This window comes from Bos indicus, chromosome 5 (assembly GCF_029378745.1).
Source record: "Bos indicus isolate NIAB-ARS_2022 breed Sahiwal x Tharparkar chromosome 5, NIAB-ARS_B.indTharparkar_mat_pri_1.0, whole genome shotgun sequence".
Lineage (NCBI taxonomy): Eukaryota > Metazoa > Chordata > Mammalia > Artiodactyla > Bovidae > Bos > Bos indicus.
In genome coordinates this window covers 120,304,247-120,320,568 of record NC_091764.1, presented here as the reverse complement: position 1 = coordinate 120,320,568, position 16,322 = coordinate 120,304,247, and the positions used below count along the sequence as shown (strand labels likewise).

Sequence of the window (16,322 nt, the reverse complement as noted above, 5' to 3'; positions counted from 1 at the left end):
CACCTCCTAAGAAATGGATGTTTATTGCAAACAAATAAATATGCCCAAGAATCCAGCTGAGGCGTGTGCATGGAATGCTTTCCATCAGCTCAGATGCAGGTGACGACGGCTGAGCTGTTAGAGCTGCCGGGGCCAGGTGGGATGGGATAGACTGAGGCTTTAAGGCTCAAGAACAAGAGCGACAAGCATTAACGCTTGCTGACGCCTGAACTGGAGTTTCAAGTTTCAGAGGTGAGGCACTTGAGCCCAAGTGAGTGCGAGGTGAGCAGCTGCTGACAGCAGACCCTGTGGAGGGCTGGTCCTTCGGGCGGAGTCAGGGATCTCCTGAACGATGGGGGCACTTCTGGCTTCTGACACGCTTACTCTTTTCCAGAAGCATCAGGTCCATGCTGCTGCTGGCTCGGCCACCCAAAGCTTGGCACAGGCTCTTTCAGCTCCAGCCTCTGGCCCTCCTTGGGACCCCAGGAGGCAAGACCCAGCATGTGAGATACCAGCTCTTCTCAACGCCAGGCCCTGCAGATACAGGCAGGCAGGGCCAGCCCCAGGGTCCCGGCCTGCGAACCAGGTTGCTCGTCACAGCCCTGGTTGGAGCGGGACTGGGTGGGGCGTGGCTGGCCTTGAGGGCTGAAAAGGAGCGGGGGCGGCAGCAGCAGCGGACAGAGGCCCTGCGGCAGGCTGCTGTGGGCCAGGGCGATTTCAGCCTGCTGGACCACCGGGGCCGAGTACGCTGCAAAGCTGACTTCCGGGGCCAGTGGGTGCTGCTGTACTTCGGCTTCACTCACTGCCCTGACATCTGCCCCGACGAGCTGGAGAAGTTGGTGCAGGTGGTGCGGCAGCTGGAGGCGGAGCCCGGCCTGCCCCCGGTGCAGCCCCTCTTCATCACCGTGGACCCCGAGCGGGACACCGTGGCCGCCATGGCCCGCTACGTGCAGGACTTCCACCCGAGGCTGCTGGGCCTGACCGGCTCCGCCGAGCAGATCGCCCAGGTGAGCCGTAGCTACCGCGTGTACTACAGCGCCGGCCCCAAGGACGAAGACCAGGACTACATCGTGGACCACTCCATCGCCATCTACCTGCTCAGCCCTGACGGCCTCTTCACGGACTACTACAGCAGGGCCAGGTCAGCCGAGCAGATCACAGACAGCGTGCGGCGCCACATGGCTGCGTTCCGCAGCGTCCTGCGCTGAGCTGGGTCATTAAAGGGCTGTGACGGAGCCGTGTGCGCGTGAGATCTGTGCCGGCAGCCCCTGGAGGCCACGGCAGGAAAGGGGCTGGGGGCCTGGTTGCCTCCTGGGGTGCAGGGGACAGACAGCCCTCTCCCCTACACACAACGGTTCTGTAAAGGGTTTTGTTTTGTCTTTTAAGGGACTGGTGGGATGGCAACACTTTATTAGGCTGGGCCAGCCAGGAAGCAAAGCAGACTGAGCAGACGCACACCCGGTGTCCGTGGGGGACAAGCTGTAAAGCCCAACCCTGGCCTCAGTGCTCCCCACTCAGGGCTGCACCGTGGAGGGGGCGGCGTAGGTCTGGAAGCGCTGGCGGGCCCGCTGGTGCGTGAGCAGCCTCAGGGACATGGTGTCCACGGCCGCCTCCAGCCCCGGCTGCTGGGTGATCTCCACCGTGTAGTCGTTGGCCTGTAGGGCACCAAGTGTCAGTGAAGGCCAGGGACCACTTCCCTCCCAGATGCCCAGGCCACTCACCAGCTGCAGGGAGGCCAGCATGGAGCGACACACTTCGAAGGCAGGCTGGCCCGCCACCAGCTTCGCAAAGGGACACCACTGGTTGAGCTGGCTGAACCGGGAGACCACCTGGTCCCCATAGGTGTGGATGTCAAAGGGCACGTGCTCCTCCTGCGGAGGGGAGGGGAGGGGAAGGTCCCGGGCTGGCCCAAGGCAGACAGCAGGGGACGCCGTCCTCCACCAGGGGCCCCACCCGGCCCACCTCACCTGCTCCTGGAGCAGACTCTGGATGGCGTCCTCCCAGCCCCTGATGTGCTGCTTCAGCTCCGTCTCCTGGACGAGCTCCTGCCTCGAGGTGGTGACGAAGACATCCTGCTTCGAGGCGGTGACAAAGAGCTCCTGGGGGAGGACCGGAGCCACCAACTGGGTGCAGGGCCCGCCCCCGCCCCGCCCAGCTGCCCCCACTCTGACCTGGGCCTACCACATTCCTTTGGACCAGCTCCTCATAGCGCAGAGACGCTGGCATGGCTTCCGCTTCTGCAAAAGTGCAGCCATGAACCTCTCTCCTTCCTCCCATCTTCGGGGGCCCCTCGGGCCAGCAGCCCACTCCCAGACCTACCCATGTCTGCATCTTCCCCGGGCTCTGCCCCCTCGGGCTCTGCGTACTCCTCAGGCTCCAGGAAGTCATCTGCAGAGAAGGGAGCGCCCGGGCACAAGGCCGGTTAGGCTTCGGCGGGCACTGAGCCTGCCCCGGCCTGCCCCCAGGGGCCCCACCTGCAGCGCCCCTGCCCCGGCCTGCCCCCGGGGGCCCCACCTGCGGCGCCCAGGTCCTCCACCGAGTCCTCCAGACGGTCCTCCTCCACGGGCCACAGCCCCTGCTCGGCCCTCGGCAGCCACCGCTCAGCCGCCTGTACAGAGACAGCCCCTCAGAGGCACCGCTGCCTCCCACCAGGCCCCGCGGGGTCCATGTGGTGGCTGGTACTTGCCTCCCTCCTCTGCATCTTCCGGAGCGTCTCCAGCTGCTCCTTCACGTGCTTCCAGTACAGAACCTCCATGTCTGCACACACAAGCCTCGTGAGGGGGCTCCCTCATCCTGCCCGGGCCCACCCGAGTCCACTCGGCCTCTGGCCTCCCCGGGCTGAGGGGGGCGGTGCAGCGTGGGGTCAGCCTCCCTCAAAGAGCCCCAGGCTCACCTGCAAAGGAAGGGCCCTTTCGCCGGGACCTCCTGCTGTCGGTGTGGTCGGCATCTGCAAGAAGCCCAGGTTAGCAGGGGCCGAGCCAAGGCCCACAGCCGCGCCAGCCCCGGGCCCCACGCACAGGCAGCCAGGTACCACTGGTGGAAGTCCTGCAGCTTGACGGCGCCCTTCCTCTTACGCTTCTGTCCTGGCGCCTCCTCCACGCGGGGGGGCACGGAGTAGGGCCTACCTGGGGGCAGACAGGCAGTCCCGGAGCGCAGCCACAGCCCGGGGCCGTCTCCGTGCCCACAGGCCCTGGAGCCCCAACCTCCACTCCAGCCAGGTGAGCCCAGCTCCTACCCCCTGGTGCCCAGGGGCCATGCCCGCCGCGTTACCTTTCCTGAAGGGCTTAGAATCTGGGGAGTCGAAGGGGTCCAGGCCCTGCCAGGGGTCTGGGGTGTCCTGAGCACAAGCAGACACAGGAGAGTGGAGGGTGCGCCCCCCAGTCGAGACGCACGGGGATGGGGCACCCTGGAGCTGCAGCAGGGCGGCCCAGCGCTGGGGAGGAAGCGTGCTCAAGAGACGCACTGCGAGGGCGCACCCGCCCACCCCTCACCTTCAGCCTGGATGCGGGCTCTGGGGCCTCCTTCCGCTCCCGGAGAGTATACCTTCTGGGCTGGGCAACACTCTGGAAAGGAACACCAGGGATTCCCCTCTCCTCCTCCACCCAGGATTCCAGGCCCCCCAGCAGCTCTGCTCTAGGGCCAGACACAGGGAACTCTGCAGAAACCCCCTGGGGCAGAAAGTTCAACAACCAAAAGGTAAACAGCTAGGAAAAACTTTAGGAGGAGATAGAAACTAGTAGACTACTGGCCACGAGATACCTCCTCAAAAAAAAGACAGAGGTAAAGAATCTGCCTGCAACGCGAGAGACCTGGCTTCCACCCCTGGGTCGGGAAGATCCCCTGGAGGAAGGCGTGGTGACCCACTCCAGTATCCTTGCCTGGAGAATCCCATGGACAGAGGAGCCTGGCAGGCTGCAGTCCGTGGGGTCACGAGAGTCGGACGTGACAGCAATTAAGCACAGCAAAAACCACCAATCAAAGCTGGCAGGCCTGTCCACTCCTGCCAGGCTGGCCTCAAGAGTCAGCTCTGGAGACCAGCGCCATTCTGGGTGGCGCCCCTGGGCACCAGTCCACCCCTGAAGAGCAGCAGCTGCTCTGCTCAAAGAGGGAGCCATGAAAGCTGCTGCTGGAAAGGGCAGGGTGTGGGGCTGGGGCCGGCTGGGGGACACCACACCCACTGCCCTGGCGCACAAGGACCAGAGAGCGGGCAGCCCAGGGGGCCGCCTGCCCCACGCACGCACCATTCCCACTGGGGCCCGCCTGGCTGAGGGCGGGGGCTCGGCAGGCCTCCCTGGAGATCCCACCTGCTCAGGGCTCCTGGGCTCCGGGGGCTCCATAGGGACCTCAGGTGCTGAAGCCTCAGGGGGCTCCGCCGCGCCTTCTGCGTCCTCTTCGTCCTCTCCCACGCCCCCACCTCTAGGCACCGGGCCTTCTGGAGAGGAGCCTGGCAGGGACACGAGACAGTCAGCCCTGGGAGCCCGAAGGCCAGGCAGCGGGGGCCGCGCCTCGGGACGAGGGCCCGTTCCCGTCTCAGCGTCACTTGTGGGAAGCAGACGGTGCACTCACGCCACTCTGCTGCTCTGTTTGGTTCATTTTATTTTTTAGTAATTTTCCTCTCTAAATGCTGCCACCTCTGTCTGCTCAGAGAGGAGGCTGGTCCGGGGGCAGCCACTGAACCAAGACAACACAGCTGGCCAAGGTGGGCCCTGGGCATGGAGGCCTGCCCCCCGGGCCTCAGCCCCCCAGGCTGCAGCGGTGGAGAGGCTGGGTGCTGAGCGCAGAGGCCCCTCCCCAGCCCCCACTGCAGGCCCGCCTGGGAGCTCGATTCTCACCTGGCTCCTGGGAGGTGCTGAGCGCCGGGCCGGGACTCCCGCACACAGAGACTTCCATTGGCTGCTCCTCAGCCCTTCCAGGCTCTGGGAGAGAACAGGGATGGAACACGGTCAGCCCTGCTCCCCCTACAAGGTCCCTCCTGGGCCCCACGCAGCCAGAACCGGGGAAGAGAGAGCACAGCCTGGCACAGGCCTCCAGCTCCCTGGGGCTGAGCCAGCTGTGGGCAGAGGCCCCGTCCTGCAGGCAGGTCCGAACGGTGGGCGCAGGCACCCAAGCGAGCCCACCTCGCCGCCACCCGAATCCTCACCCTTCGGGTTCCACGGCTGCAGGGCCTCCATGAGGGACACACCCAGTGGCTCCAACAGGAATGTGCCTCTGGGGTGCGGCGTGCACGTGTTCACCCTGAAATCCTTCCGGCTGGCCAGGACCTCCCCCTGACAGCTGGCAAAAAACGGGCGCTGCAGAGACCCTTCCCCAGCACCACCCCCTCCACCCAGCAGGCGCAGCCCCGCACCTGTACAGGGGGTTACTGTTCTTCTCCATCTCGTCCGGGGCGACCAGGGCATTGGGCAGGAGGGGGATGAGGGTCCCCTGCATAGAGGCCAACAGCGGGTAAACCGTGGGAACCCACGGGCCACGACAGCACCCTGCACGCTCCCATCAGCTAAACGCGGGAGGGGCACTCACACTGACGACCTGGTCATCCCTGAGATCCACGTTAGCACAGGAGTCAGAGAGGTCGTCCAACGCCCGGAACTGTGGGAAGACGGAAGGCTCGGGGGGGCCCGGCTGGCACCGTGGGCACCGCCAGGCACCCAGGAAGCCTCACCTTCTGCTCCGCCTCCTGGGGGGCCCTCGAGCTGGCATCCCCAATGGTCCCGTCTTCCGGCGTGGAGGACAGCTGCTTGGCCTGCCTGAGAGAACCAGCACAGGGGCACCGCAGGTGAGGGCCGCCCGGGCCGCACGCACAGCAGACACACGGGCACCCCCTGTATACTCACTTCTTGCCAGAGATGAAGTCGAGAGCCTGGTAGACCAGGGAGTAGAGGTATTCCACCTGGCAACCAGAGCCGGCAGTGAGGGCGAGGAAGGAGGGGCTCCCAGAGCCCCCCACAAGACGCGTCCAGGTGCCAAGATGCCCGCATTCTCTCCAAATTCCTGCCTGTCTGGCTGCCAAAACCACTGCTCCAACCCAACCGCCACGCCTCCCCAGCACTACTGAACAGCTGGAGCCCCCCTCCTGCACCCTCACTCCACACCGCAGCAGCTGCGGCCACCCCAACCCTGCAGCCCGGACCCACAGCTGCGTCTGACTTCACGGGGCTCACCAAACAGCCCCACCTGCGGGAGCGCCGCGGGTCTCTGCCGGCGCATCACAGTGCAGCCATAGCCTGTGGGGCCCCACTGCTAGGGGTGAGAGTTGGGATTTTCCAGATTCTGGCCACAAAGCACCCACCAGCAGGACGCAGACACGCACTGCCTAAGCCGTTCCCTCCAGGTGACAGCGCCCAGCAGGACAGTGTGCCCCGAGGGCACGGATCCCACTCCCCAGAAACAATACCCAGGAGCTTCCCTAAGTGTCTGTCGCACAGCACGGCGCTTCACACTCTGTCCCATTCACTTGGAACCGGCGCCGGTGCTGTTCTCATTGTAAATGAGATGAACCGAGACTCAGAGAATCAGAGCAACCCCACCAGCAATGGGTCGAGGACCCGCACCAGGGATGCAGAAGTCCAGCAGCCACGAGCCACCTGTGACGCCATCAGCTTAAATCTAATTAAAAGTTAACAAAACGCCAGACTCCTCAGTCACACACGCTGCGTTTCAAGGGCCCAGGAGCCGCACGTATTAGATCACAGGACACTGCCATCAGCTCGGAAGAGCAGTCGGACCGCACTGCCTGCCACCTGTGCTCCCCTCACGCCTTCTGCAGCTTGCTAGCGCTTTCTGCGCCTGCTGGAAGCACACACCTGCCCGTCTGATCGACCACAGGCGCAGCTTATGTCTGTGCCCCCAAAGTCAACTGCCGATATTCCTTCCGAGGACAAATGCGAGAATCCGACTGCATGGGCTCATCCAAGACAAAAACCAATGAATTCTCAAACCGTCTTCATAACTCACGGTCCCCAAGGTGGCCCTTGTGCCAGCTGACCCGCAAGTTAGAGGCCTCCCCCGCTCCGTCCGGAGGGGCTCTCAGTACCGAGCTCCTCGACGCATCTCTAAACCCTTCCTCTGTGCGCCTTTGGTTCCCTGCCCCCCACTAAACAGCCAGCTGAGCGGGTCAGCGCTGTGGCCCACTCTTCCCTGCTCCTCCGCGAGAGGACGGACGGGGCGGCGCTGCTGGAGGCACGTCTCCCGCATGCGCACAGGCGCCCTGGCAAGCAGCGAGGGGCGTTTAACCGCCTCTGGACTACCAGCGCCTCACCTGGGCTTCTATTTCGCGTTTCCCTCAGCAGCGCTGATCTTTAGTCACACCTCACTCTCCGAGTTTCTTATACAGTGCCTGGTTCTCAGCAGCTGACTCGCGTGCCCCCTGTGAAAGCTGGGGCCTTAGGCGTGGGCCCTGCAAGCCCCTGGGCCCGCCTTCTCGGCACCGTCCCGAGAGGTGTCTTTCTCTCCGGCAAGCCCGTCAGCCGCGCTCCCGACCTGCTTCCCCTCTGCTGTGTGTCATCCGTATCCCTCTCCCGGCTCCCCTTTCTCCTCCCCCTCCCATGGTTTTCAATGCCGACTGTCACTGAGGATAGTTCAAACATCCAGAGATCTACCTCCCTCCCCCAACCCACCACCACCCGGGGATTCTGATTTGCTCAGTGTGGGTGAGGCCCAGGCGCTGGTAATTGTTTGGACTGGAGCGTGGGTTGAGAGTCACTGATTTACTTACTGACAATCTCTTTTTTGGGGGGCCATGTGGTATGGCATGCAGGATCTTAGTCCCCGACCCAGGAAGCAAACCCATCCCCCAGAAGCATGGAGTCCCAACTGCTGGACCACCAGGGAATTCCCAACCCTACTATTTTAAACCCATTCTGTTCTTCCCTGTTAAAAGGGGCAAGGACTTGGAGGAGGAGGTGGGACGTGCTGCTGAGGCAACTCAGAGACAGGGCTGAGCCTGCCACCTGCCCCAGCGAGACAGTAGACCTCAGTCCCACGAGACACTGCAGTTCAAGACCACAGCCAGGCGGGCCCACCTTCTTACTGTAGACACAGGCGGAGCCCTGGATCAACAGCGCTGCCTCGATGAAGTTCATGGTGGTTTTGCCTTTGTCAAAAGAAATGCAGATCTGGTCCAGCTGCAAGACACAACGAGGGACAGTGGCAAGTCCACGCACTCTCCTCCTGGCAGTCCACCCAAGCCACCCCCACCCAGGCCAGTGGCCAAGGTGTCCGTCACGACAAGCAGCCCTTCCGAACAGCTCTGGCTCTGCCTGGGGCTTGCCAGCTGCCCGTTTTTTGGAGGGGACAGACAGGCCTTTGTGGTTACCCCTACTTCCTGAAACCTCTAAGACCTAGTGTTTTGGAAGACGCAGGCCCCTAGGGCGCATCACCCACAGACGGCCAGAACTACACACCAGCTCCTCTCCAGAGGTGCTCACACTGCGCCCATCCTAGTCGGGACCGGCTCAGCCAGACTCCAGCAGGAAGACCCCACCCTGGGAGAAGGACGGGGGACCCTCAAGGGTGGGGAAGAGAGAGACAGAATGCTGGGGTCTCAATCCTTCGAGCAGAAAACTCAGGAAACACTTGCAAGTACATCATCCCCCTTCCTCTGCAACTCCTGACCCCCAGCCTCTCCTGAGCGCCAGTTCCCACCACCCCTTAAATCTGTGTCCACCAACCACATGCCAACAATCCCCAAACCCATCTAAACCAGCTCTAAGGTAAGAAAGAATGTTCTGGCAGCTGTGTGGAAAATGAAAGGAGGAGAAAGACAAAACTAGAGGCAGAGAAATGAGGACTTCAGGGGACAGAAAACATTTGGAGAAGCAGACATACGAAGCAGGAGAGGAGCAGACCAAGCAAGCAGGTTCACCAGGCATCCCCAAGCACCCCGCTCAACGCAGCTCCAGCTAGCATAGTTCTCTGCATTTTCTCAGGAGACTGTGTGTTCAAGCAGAGGTCAGTCGTCAGATCAAGTGTCCATTTAACATTTATTCTGCACCCACTGTGTGCCAGGCATTCTATTAAGCAAAAGGGAGAGAGAATGAAAACAGTCCCTGCCCAGGCAGAATGTACATTCTAGTGTGGAAAGACCATACACAAGTTAAAGACCAGCTGAAGGTGAGCATTCTAAAACACAGAAGGTATTATAACAGAGAGAACTATTTTAGACATGGCAGTCAGCTGATATTTAAACTGAGATGTACAGGATGAGAAAGAATCAGTTCTTTTTAGAACGGGCAAAAAAATTTCGCCATCGAGTACAGAAAACATAAATGTGTGTGTGTGTGTGTGTGTGTGTGTGTGTGTGTGTGTGAAGTGCAGCCAGGAATGAGCTTGGGTGTTGCAGACTGATTGGTTCAAAGAACAGGTAAAGAGCCTAAGTGAAGTCACTCAGTCGTGTCCGACTCTTTGAGACCCCATGGACTGTAGCCTACCATGCTCCTCCATCCATAGGATTTTACAGGCAAGAATACCGGAGTGGGTTGCCATTTCCTTCTCCAGGGGAAGAGCCTAAAACAAGGCTAAAACAGTGAACAGAGCCAGATTCAGAGAAGGAAGCTTGGCTTCTATTCTGGGAGCAATGGAAAGCCTCTGAGGGGTATTAGGCAGGGCAGTGCTGCAGCCTGATTTTAATTTTTAAGTGTCACGCTTGCTGCTGAGTGGAACATGAATTGGATAGAGCCAAAAACAAGAGCAGGGAGTCCAAGAATGAAGGTTTTAACATGAATGGGAGCCAGACTGTGGCCTGGATCAGAGAAAATGGGAAAGAGATTAACTGAAGTTCTGGTGACAAAATGATAGAAACCACGGGTGAACTCGTGTGCAGTGTCAGGTTTCCCGAGCTCTGAGCTTTCACTTTGAGGAACATCGGTGCCGTATACCAAGATCAGAAAGGCTGAGCTTTGAGCAGGAAAATAAAGAGCTCTCCTTTAAATTGATGATCAATTCCAAAGAAATGGTGTTTTTAAACTGTGGTGTTGGAAAAGACTCTTGAGAGTCCCGTGGACTGCAAGGAGATCAAACCAGTCAATCCCAAAGGCAATCATTCCTGAATATTCACTGAAGGACTGATGCTGAAGCTGAAGCTCCAATACTCTGGCCACCTGATTCATAGGGCCGATTCATTAGAAAAGACCCCTCCCCAGGAGGAGAAGGGGACGACAGAGGATGAGATGGTTGGATGGCAGCACCGACTGACTGGACATGAGTTTGAGCAAGCTCCGGGAGATGGTGAAGGACAGGGATGCCTGGCATGCAGCAGTCCATGGAGTCACAAAGAGTCAGACAGGAAAATAATCGACTGAACAACAACTCCTTTAACTCTATTAAACCTGAGATGCTTGTGTGACATCTAAGTGAGAATGTCAAGATTAAGAACATGGATACACAAACCAGAATCAGAGAAAAGGCCTGGAATAGAAATATAAACCGAGGAAGGGGGGAATAAGTAAATAACCCAGCAATTGTCCTCATACAAGTGGCACTTAAAATCATGTAAATAAATGAAGTGGTTTAGGGGAAATGTGTAAAAAGATGGCTCAGGCCACGCCCTGAGGAGTTCAACACTGAGACTAGACAGGAGACAAAACCTGTTTCAAAAAAGAGGATGCCATCAACTCATCAAATGCTGCTGAGTTGAACAAGATGACTCTTCTTGTGACCCTTGGATGTGGTAGGAAGTCGTTATTGATCAACACAAAAGCAGTCCAAGTGGGCTGAGCAGTGCCACTGAAGTGCAGAAATGGAGATGACAGCTCTTTAACGAGGTCTAGACATACTGTCAGATATGAGGAAAGGGTTAAATGCTGACGGTGGAGCATTGGCTTGAAAGTCTAACATAAGATCTCCCTCCTGCATCGTGACCCAGACCTCTGACACAGCCACACATGCACACAAATTCTATTCTACTCTATTACAGAAAAATGCTGCTCGCTACTCACTAGATCGATTTCAAGGCTCATTAACAGAAAGCGATCTCTAATGACAGCTCCAGGCTAATCAAGTAAGGAATGGTTTCGAGGCCCAAGAGACGGAGCTGGGAAAAAGGGAACGAGCCTGCGGATGAGTGCAGTCAGAGCGCCAGACGGAGGCGGCACACACCCCAGAGGCGGCAGAGGCCCGCAGCCCGCGCCCCACGCCCCGCGCCACTCCCCGGGGCCGCCCTCACCTCCTCAAGATATTCGCCCAGCTGGGCCGCCACGTCCACCTCCCAGTTCCTGGTGAGGTCGCGGATGGGCAGCAAGAGGTGGGCGAAGCGCGCCTCCACGTCCTCCATGTTCGGGAGGAGCCGGATCGGCCCGGGGACCGCAGCGCCGGCTTCCAAAGGGGCCGGTGTACTCAGCCCGCCACTACTTCTGGCGCCATTTTGCTGTTCCCGCCCAGGAAGATTCGTAGCGCGCAGCGACGAGCGCACAACTTGACGCAGACCGATCGCGTCACGCCGGAAAGGGCGCAGGACGCGCCGGAGGCGGGGCGCCAGAGGGCGCGGGGTCCGGCTTGCAGCTGCGGCCGGCGCGGAGGGGCGGGGCGGGGCCGGCGCGGAGGGGCGGGGCGGGGCCGGCGCGGAGGGGCGGGGCGGGGCCGGCGCGGAGGGGCGGGGCCGGGCGGACCCGGGGATCGTGTCCAGCCCGCCGCGTAGCGGACATGGCGGGCTCTCGGGTCCCACGGCAGCTCTTTCTCCAGGGCGTGGCCGCCGTCTTCATGTTCGCCTTCGCTTCCCTTTACACGCAGATCCCGGGTGAGGGCGCCGAGAGCCGGGTGCCATAAGGCGGGACCCCCCCCCCCAACCCGGGTCCTGTGACCCCCTCATCTCTCCGCCCGACACACCGCTGTGTAGGGGCGGTGAGATCCAGGCCTGGATGCATGGGGTCGAGGGCTGCGGTTTGTGTCCTGCGATCCGCGGGGGTGTGGGCCGTGGGCAGGCGTGCAGGGGTCATTTTCAGCACGGTTCTGGGTTCTGACCTCGGCGCGAGGGTCTGGAGGGTCTGCAAGCCTTGACCTGTCGGAAGGGAGAATCTGCGGGTGCCGACCTGGGTTGGGGAGGGCAGATCCGCAGGCCCTGGCTGGTAGGGGGTAGTCTCGTCTCCGCGGGACGTGTCCAGGGCCTGCCCTGATGTGCCCTCCCACAGGCCTGTACGGCCCCGAGGGCATACTGCCTGCCCGGAGGACACTGCGGCCCCAGGGAAAGGGCCGCTGGCAGCAGCTGTGGGAGACCCCCACGCTGCTGTGGGAGGCGCCGCTTCTGGGGCTGGACACTGCCCAGGGCCTGGAGCTGCTGAGCCTGCTGGGCACCGTGCTGGCCCTGGGTGCCCTGCTGACCCGCCAGCTGCGCCACCCGCTCGTGTACCTGCTGCTCTGGGCCGCCTACCTGTCTGTCTGCCAGGCAAGTGGGGCTGTGCCACCGGGACCCTTGCCTCCAGCTCCCTCCAGGCCCACCCGCCCTCTCCCCAGCCGTGCTTCCTGACCCCCCTTCTCCCTGCAGGTGGGCCAGGTGTTTCTTTATTTCCAGTGGTGAGTGACTGTTGGGTCTGGGGCCACAGAAGGCTGGGTGGGTGAGATGGGGTGGGATGTGCTTGTCTCTCCCAGGAGGACCCCCTTAGGAGAGCAGCCCTGATGGGGAGGAGGGCCTCTGTGCTATTTTTTCTCCCCATAGGGATTCCCTGCTGCTGGAGACAGGCTTCCTGGCCATGCTGGTGGCCCCTCTGGGGCTGCCCCCCAACCACAAGCAGGCCCCCCAGGGCCGGCCGGGAGGGGTCTCCCCCCATGAAGGCCTCCCCTTCTGGCTCGTGCGCTGGCTGCTGTTCCGCCTCATGTTTGCCTCGGGTGTGGTCAAGCTGACTAGCCGTTGCCCCGCATGGTGGGGGCTCACCGGTGAGGGTCCCTGCCTGGATATGCGGCAGTGTTGGGGGCTTTGCCCAGCCCTGACCGCCCGCCTGTGCCCTGCAGCCCTCACCTACCACTACGAGACTCAGTGCCTGCCCACGCCGGCCGCCTGGTTTGCCCACCACCTGCCCGTCTGGCTGCACAAGCTCAGCGTGGTGGCCACCTTCCTCATCGAGATTGCAGTGCCCCCTCTGTTCTTCGCTCCTGTTCGCCGCCTGCGGTTGGCTGCCTTCTACTCCCAGGTCGATGGGGTCCTTAGCCGTCAGAAAGACAAACAGGACGTGACCTTGCTCTGCACTGCCCAGAGGGCTCCACTGGGGATGGGTGTCTGCTGCTGGGCAGTCAGAAGGGCCTCATGGGCAGAGGAGCTCGTTAGCCTGGGGTGTGAAGGTGTGCCTGTGTGGAGATGTCTGTCCTGGGGCGGCAGGGGCGGCTGAGGAAGGGTTGTGTGAGGCATGCCAAGCTTGGGTTTTCTCCAGGTGCTGGTGGGAGCCATCGAGGGGGTAAGCCAAAGTAGGGGAAGTGGAGTGGGAGAACAGAGGCCAGGAGGTGACTCGGAGAGCACAGGGGCCTGCGGGAGAGCTCGGTGGGGGAGATGTGGAGGGGCCTGGAAGCAGGCTCCGAAGGGCCCGGGAAGGGGGCGGCCCCGTGAGCTGAGTCCAGACCGTCTCCAGGTCTTGCTGCAAGTCCTGATTATCCTCACTGGCAACTATAACTTCTTCAACCTGCTCACCCTGGTGCTCACCACCGCCCTCCTGGACGACACACACCTGGCTGCCAAGTCTAGCACCAGCCGCCGCAAGAGGATGCCCAGCTGTGAGTGTCCGCCTGCCCCAGACAGACAGCCCTGCTGCCCGCCAAGTGACCTAGCTCTACCCCAGCCCCCAGGCTGTAGACCCCCCAGCCCTGCTCCCAGCCGACCCATGACTATCTTGGCCTGCAGCCTGGCCCAAGGCCCTGCTGGCCATGCTGACCCTGCTGCTGGAGTTGGCCGTCTACGGGCTGCTGGCCTGTGGCGTGGTGCACTACTTCGGCCTGGAGGTGGACTGGGAGCAGCATGTCGTTCGTTCCAGAACCAGTGAGTACCAGCTGGGGGCGCAGAGGGTGGAGGCTGCGGCGTCCCCGCTCACACCCACCTTCTTCTGCAGTGTTCACCTTCCACCAGCTCTCCCAGTGGCTGAAGACGGTGACCCTCCCCACCATGTGGCTGGGCGCGGCCTCTCTGGCCTGGGAACTGCTGACCGCCCTCTGGAGGTGTGTGGTGCAAGAGGGTGGGTGGAGACGTGCGGGGCGGGCCTGACTGGGTTCTGTTCTCCGCCCCCAGGTGGGTGCAGGTGCGAGGGTCGCTGCGGAAGCTCTGTGCTGCCGTGCAGCTGTCCGTCTTTGGCACTGCCACGGTGGCTTTGTTCCTGATCAGCCTGGTGGGTAGTCCTTCAGAGCTGGGGGTGGGAGTCAGGAGAGAGCGGGAAGGGCGTTGCCGAGCCTCTGCCTGCCTCCAGGTGCCCTATTCCTACATGGAGCCCTCAAGCCATGGGCGCCTCTGGACCGGGGCCCACCGCCTGTTTAGCACCGTGGAGCACCTGCAGCTGGCCAACTCCTACGGCCTTTTCCGCCGAATGACGGGCCTGGGTGGGCGGCCGGAGGTGGTGCTGGAGGGCAGCTATGACGGGCACCAGTGGACGGTGAGGCCCCTGCCCGGGGTGCCTGGCGACCACACAGGCCTGGGTGGGGAGAGAAGGAGGAGCCAGCCGTGCTGAAGGGGACTCTGCCCGGCAGGAGATCGAGTTCATGTACAAACCCGGGAACCTGAGCCGGCCGCCCCCCATCGTGGTGCCCCACCAGCCGCGCCTCGACTGGCAGATGTGGTTCGCGGCCCTGGGCCCCCACACGCACAGCCCCTGGTTCACCAGCCTGGTGCTCCGCCTCCTGCAGGGCAAGGAGCCTGGTGAGGCTGAGAGGAGGGGCGGGGCCCATGGGGCGTCTGGGCGACCTTCAGGGGGGCCTCAGGGAGGGCGGACGTTGAGCCGTGCCCCCTGCACCCTCAGTGATCCGCCTCGTCCAGAACCACGTGCCCAGTTACCCCTTCCACCAGCAGCCACCCACATACGTGCGGGCCCAGCTCTACAAGTACTGGTTCTCGCACCCTTGGGAGCAGGGGTGAGTCTGGGCGCCAGGAGGGGTGCGGGGTCTGCGAGCTGGCCCCGCCTGAGCCCCCATGCTGTTACAGCCAATGGTGGCGACGCCAGTGGGTGGAAGAATTCTTCCCATCCGTGTCCCTGGGGGACCCGGCGCTGGACATGCTGCTCAGGCAGTTTGGCCTTCAGGTAGGAAGGAGTCAGGCAGGCTGGGGTGGGCGGCAGGGGTGATCCCGGCCCACAGGGACGACCCCCTCGGACCTTCCTCCATCCTGTCCCGCAGGACAAAAGCCCGCCCCGGGCCGGTGGCTCCAGCAACACCCTGAGCCAGGCTCTCCACTGGGTACGGAAACAGCTGTCTCCCCTGGAGGCCCCCGCCCTGCTCTGGGGGCTCCTGGGGGCTGTGGGGGCCATCAAGGTCATGCAGGCCCTGCTGGGCCCGCAGTCCCTGCCTCGGACCAAGGAGGAGAAGCACAAGCCAGCCCCCCAGGAGGACTCGGTAGCTGCCAGCAAGCAAGCTTCCCCAGCCCCCAACATCAGCAGCGGCTCCCAGACCCCCCGGCGGAAAAAGTCGCCGTGATCTGTCAGCCACATGTCCTTAGAGGGTCAGGGTCGCGCTTGCCTCTGGCTCTCTGCCACAGGAGGGCCCAGCCGCCGTGCCTTAGCCAGCTGCCATGCAGACGCAGGTCAGGGTGCTGGCCTGTGGGGGGCGCCAGCCCTTCTGCTTCAAGGGCATCCCCCCACCCCCACCACGTCCGGTCCCAGGACACCCTCTGACCTGCTCGACGGCCCAGGAGGCCCATGTGTGACCTGGCAATCGGGGACCCTTGCTCTCTGCCCCCACGGCAGGGGTCCGAGTCTGAGCCCCAACCCCGGCTCCTGCACACGGGGTGGAGGTAGGGTGGGATGAGGCTGACCTGCTGGGGAGAGGAGGGAAGACGCCCCAAGGTCTCCTCTACAGCAGCCTGTCTGCGGTCCGGATCCGTGAACCAATAAAGGCAATTGTGTCTGACCACATTCCTGCCGCTTGCTTCCCGCAGGGAAGCCTGAGGGCAGTCGGCCTTCTCTGCCTCTGACGGTGGACACAGCCCACATACAGTCCGGCTGATCGCTGACCAGGCTTCCTGGGTGCCTTCTTGGTCTAGCCCTCAATGTTCCCATTTGTAAAATGGACACGAGGGCACGTCCTGGTGCTGCCTGAGCCGCAGTCCAGCATGGCCTGGCCAACCTGTCAGCTCCGCATGTCAAGGCTATGAGATCGGTGCTGCAGTGTGGGGCCTGGGACCATGTGAAGGTTGGGGAGTTGGCCAGAACACTGGCCCGCCCTGCTCC

General features: G+C 62.2%; 3 protein-coding genes across 4 annotated transcripts; 2 read left to right on the top strand and 1 right to left on the bottom strand.

Annotated features, from left to right (window-relative positions):
* Window positions 1-386: 386 nt before the first annotated feature.
* Window positions 387-1,214, top strand: SCO2 (synthesis of cytochrome C oxidase 2). Its single transcript, XM_070790692.1, has one exon. It carries the CDS (start codon window positions 387-389, stop codon window positions 1,185-1,187), a length of 801 nt encoding a protein of 266 aa, XP_070646793.1. The 3' UTR covers window positions 1,188-1,214.
* A 158-nt stretch (window positions 1,215-1,372) lies between these two features.
* NCAPH2 (non-SMC condensin II complex subunit H2) lies at window positions 1,373-11,367 on the bottom strand. The gene is made up of 20 exons (XM_070790685.1): window positions 11,141-11,367; window positions 8,001-8,102; window positions 5,814-5,869; window positions 5,642-5,726; window positions 5,500-5,568; window positions 5,327-5,403; window positions 5,120-5,253; window positions 4,812-4,895; window positions 4,284-4,423; window positions 3,471-3,542; window positions 3,250-3,316; window positions 2,997-3,104; window positions 2,873-2,926; window positions 2,666-2,736; window positions 2,494-2,587; window positions 2,299-2,367; window positions 2,161-2,216; window positions 1,947-2,078; window positions 1,701-1,850; window positions 1,373-1,634 (listed from the first exon to the last, which is right to left on the bottom strand). The coding sequence occupies exons 1-20, from the start codon at window positions 11,246-11,248 to the stop codon at window positions 1,494-1,496; spliced, it is 1,869 nt and encodes a 622-aa protein (XP_070646786.1). The 5' UTR covers window positions 11,249-11,367; the 3' UTR covers window positions 1,373-1,493.
* Window positions 11,368-11,553: 186 nt separating this feature from the next.
* Window positions 11,554-16,007, top strand: LMF2 (lipase maturation factor 2). Of its 2 annotated transcripts, XM_070790683.1 has the most exons (14): window positions 11,554-11,710; window positions 12,102-12,355; window positions 12,455-12,483; window positions 12,626-12,843; window positions 12,919-13,097; window positions 13,530-13,671; window positions 13,799-13,933; window positions 14,004-14,109; window positions 14,180-14,276; window positions 14,355-14,537; window positions 14,632-14,800; window positions 14,901-15,012; window positions 15,083-15,179; window positions 15,274-16,007. In XM_070790683.1, exons 1-14 carry the CDS (start codon window positions 11,617-11,619, stop codon window positions 15,568-15,570), a joined length of 2,112 nt encoding a protein of 703 aa, XP_070646784.1. In that variant the 5' UTR covers window positions 11,554-11,616; the 3' UTR covers window positions 15,571-16,007. The 2 variants fall into 2 exon arrangements, with proteins under 2 accessions (XP_070646784.1, XP_070646785.1); XM_070790684.1 differs by lacking the exons at window positions 11,554-11,710; window positions 12,455-12,483 and having other exon boundaries at window positions 12,222-12,355.
* The last annotated feature ends 315 nt before the right edge of the window (window positions 16,008-16,322 follow it).

Excerpts from the sequence above, each read along its gene's own strand:
- NCAPH2 (XM_070790685.1), bottom strand. The coding sequence starts at position 11,248 with ATGGAGGACGTGGAGGCGCGCTTCGCCCACCTCTTGCTGCCCATCCGC. Across the intron at positions 8,103-11,140 it reads TGGGCGAATATCTTGAGGAG|CTGGACCAGATCTGCATTTC; the intron begins GTGAGGGCGGCC and ends TGTGTCTTGCAG. Across the intron at positions 3,317-3,470 it reads AGCCCGCATCCAGGCTGAAG|GACACCCCAGACCCCTGGCA; the intron begins GTGAGGGGTGGG and ends GCTTGTGCTCAG.
- SCO2 (XM_070790692.1), top strand. The coding sequence starts at position 387 with ATGCTGCTGCTGGCTCGGCCACCCAAAGCTTGGCACAGGCTCTTTCAG.
- LMF2 (XM_070790683.1), top strand. The coding sequence starts at position 11,617 with ATGGCGGGCTCTCGGGTCCCACGGCAGCTCTTTCTCCAGGGCGTGGCC. Across the intron at positions 12,484-12,625 it reads GTGTTTCTTTATTTCCAGTG|GGATTCCCTGCTGCTGGAGA; the intron begins GTGAGTGACTGT and ends TTCTCCCCATAG. Across the intron at positions 13,672-13,798 it reads CCGCAAGAGGATGCCCAGCT|CCTGGCCCAAGGCCCTGCTG; the intron begins GTGAGTGTCCGC and ends CTTGGCCTGCAG.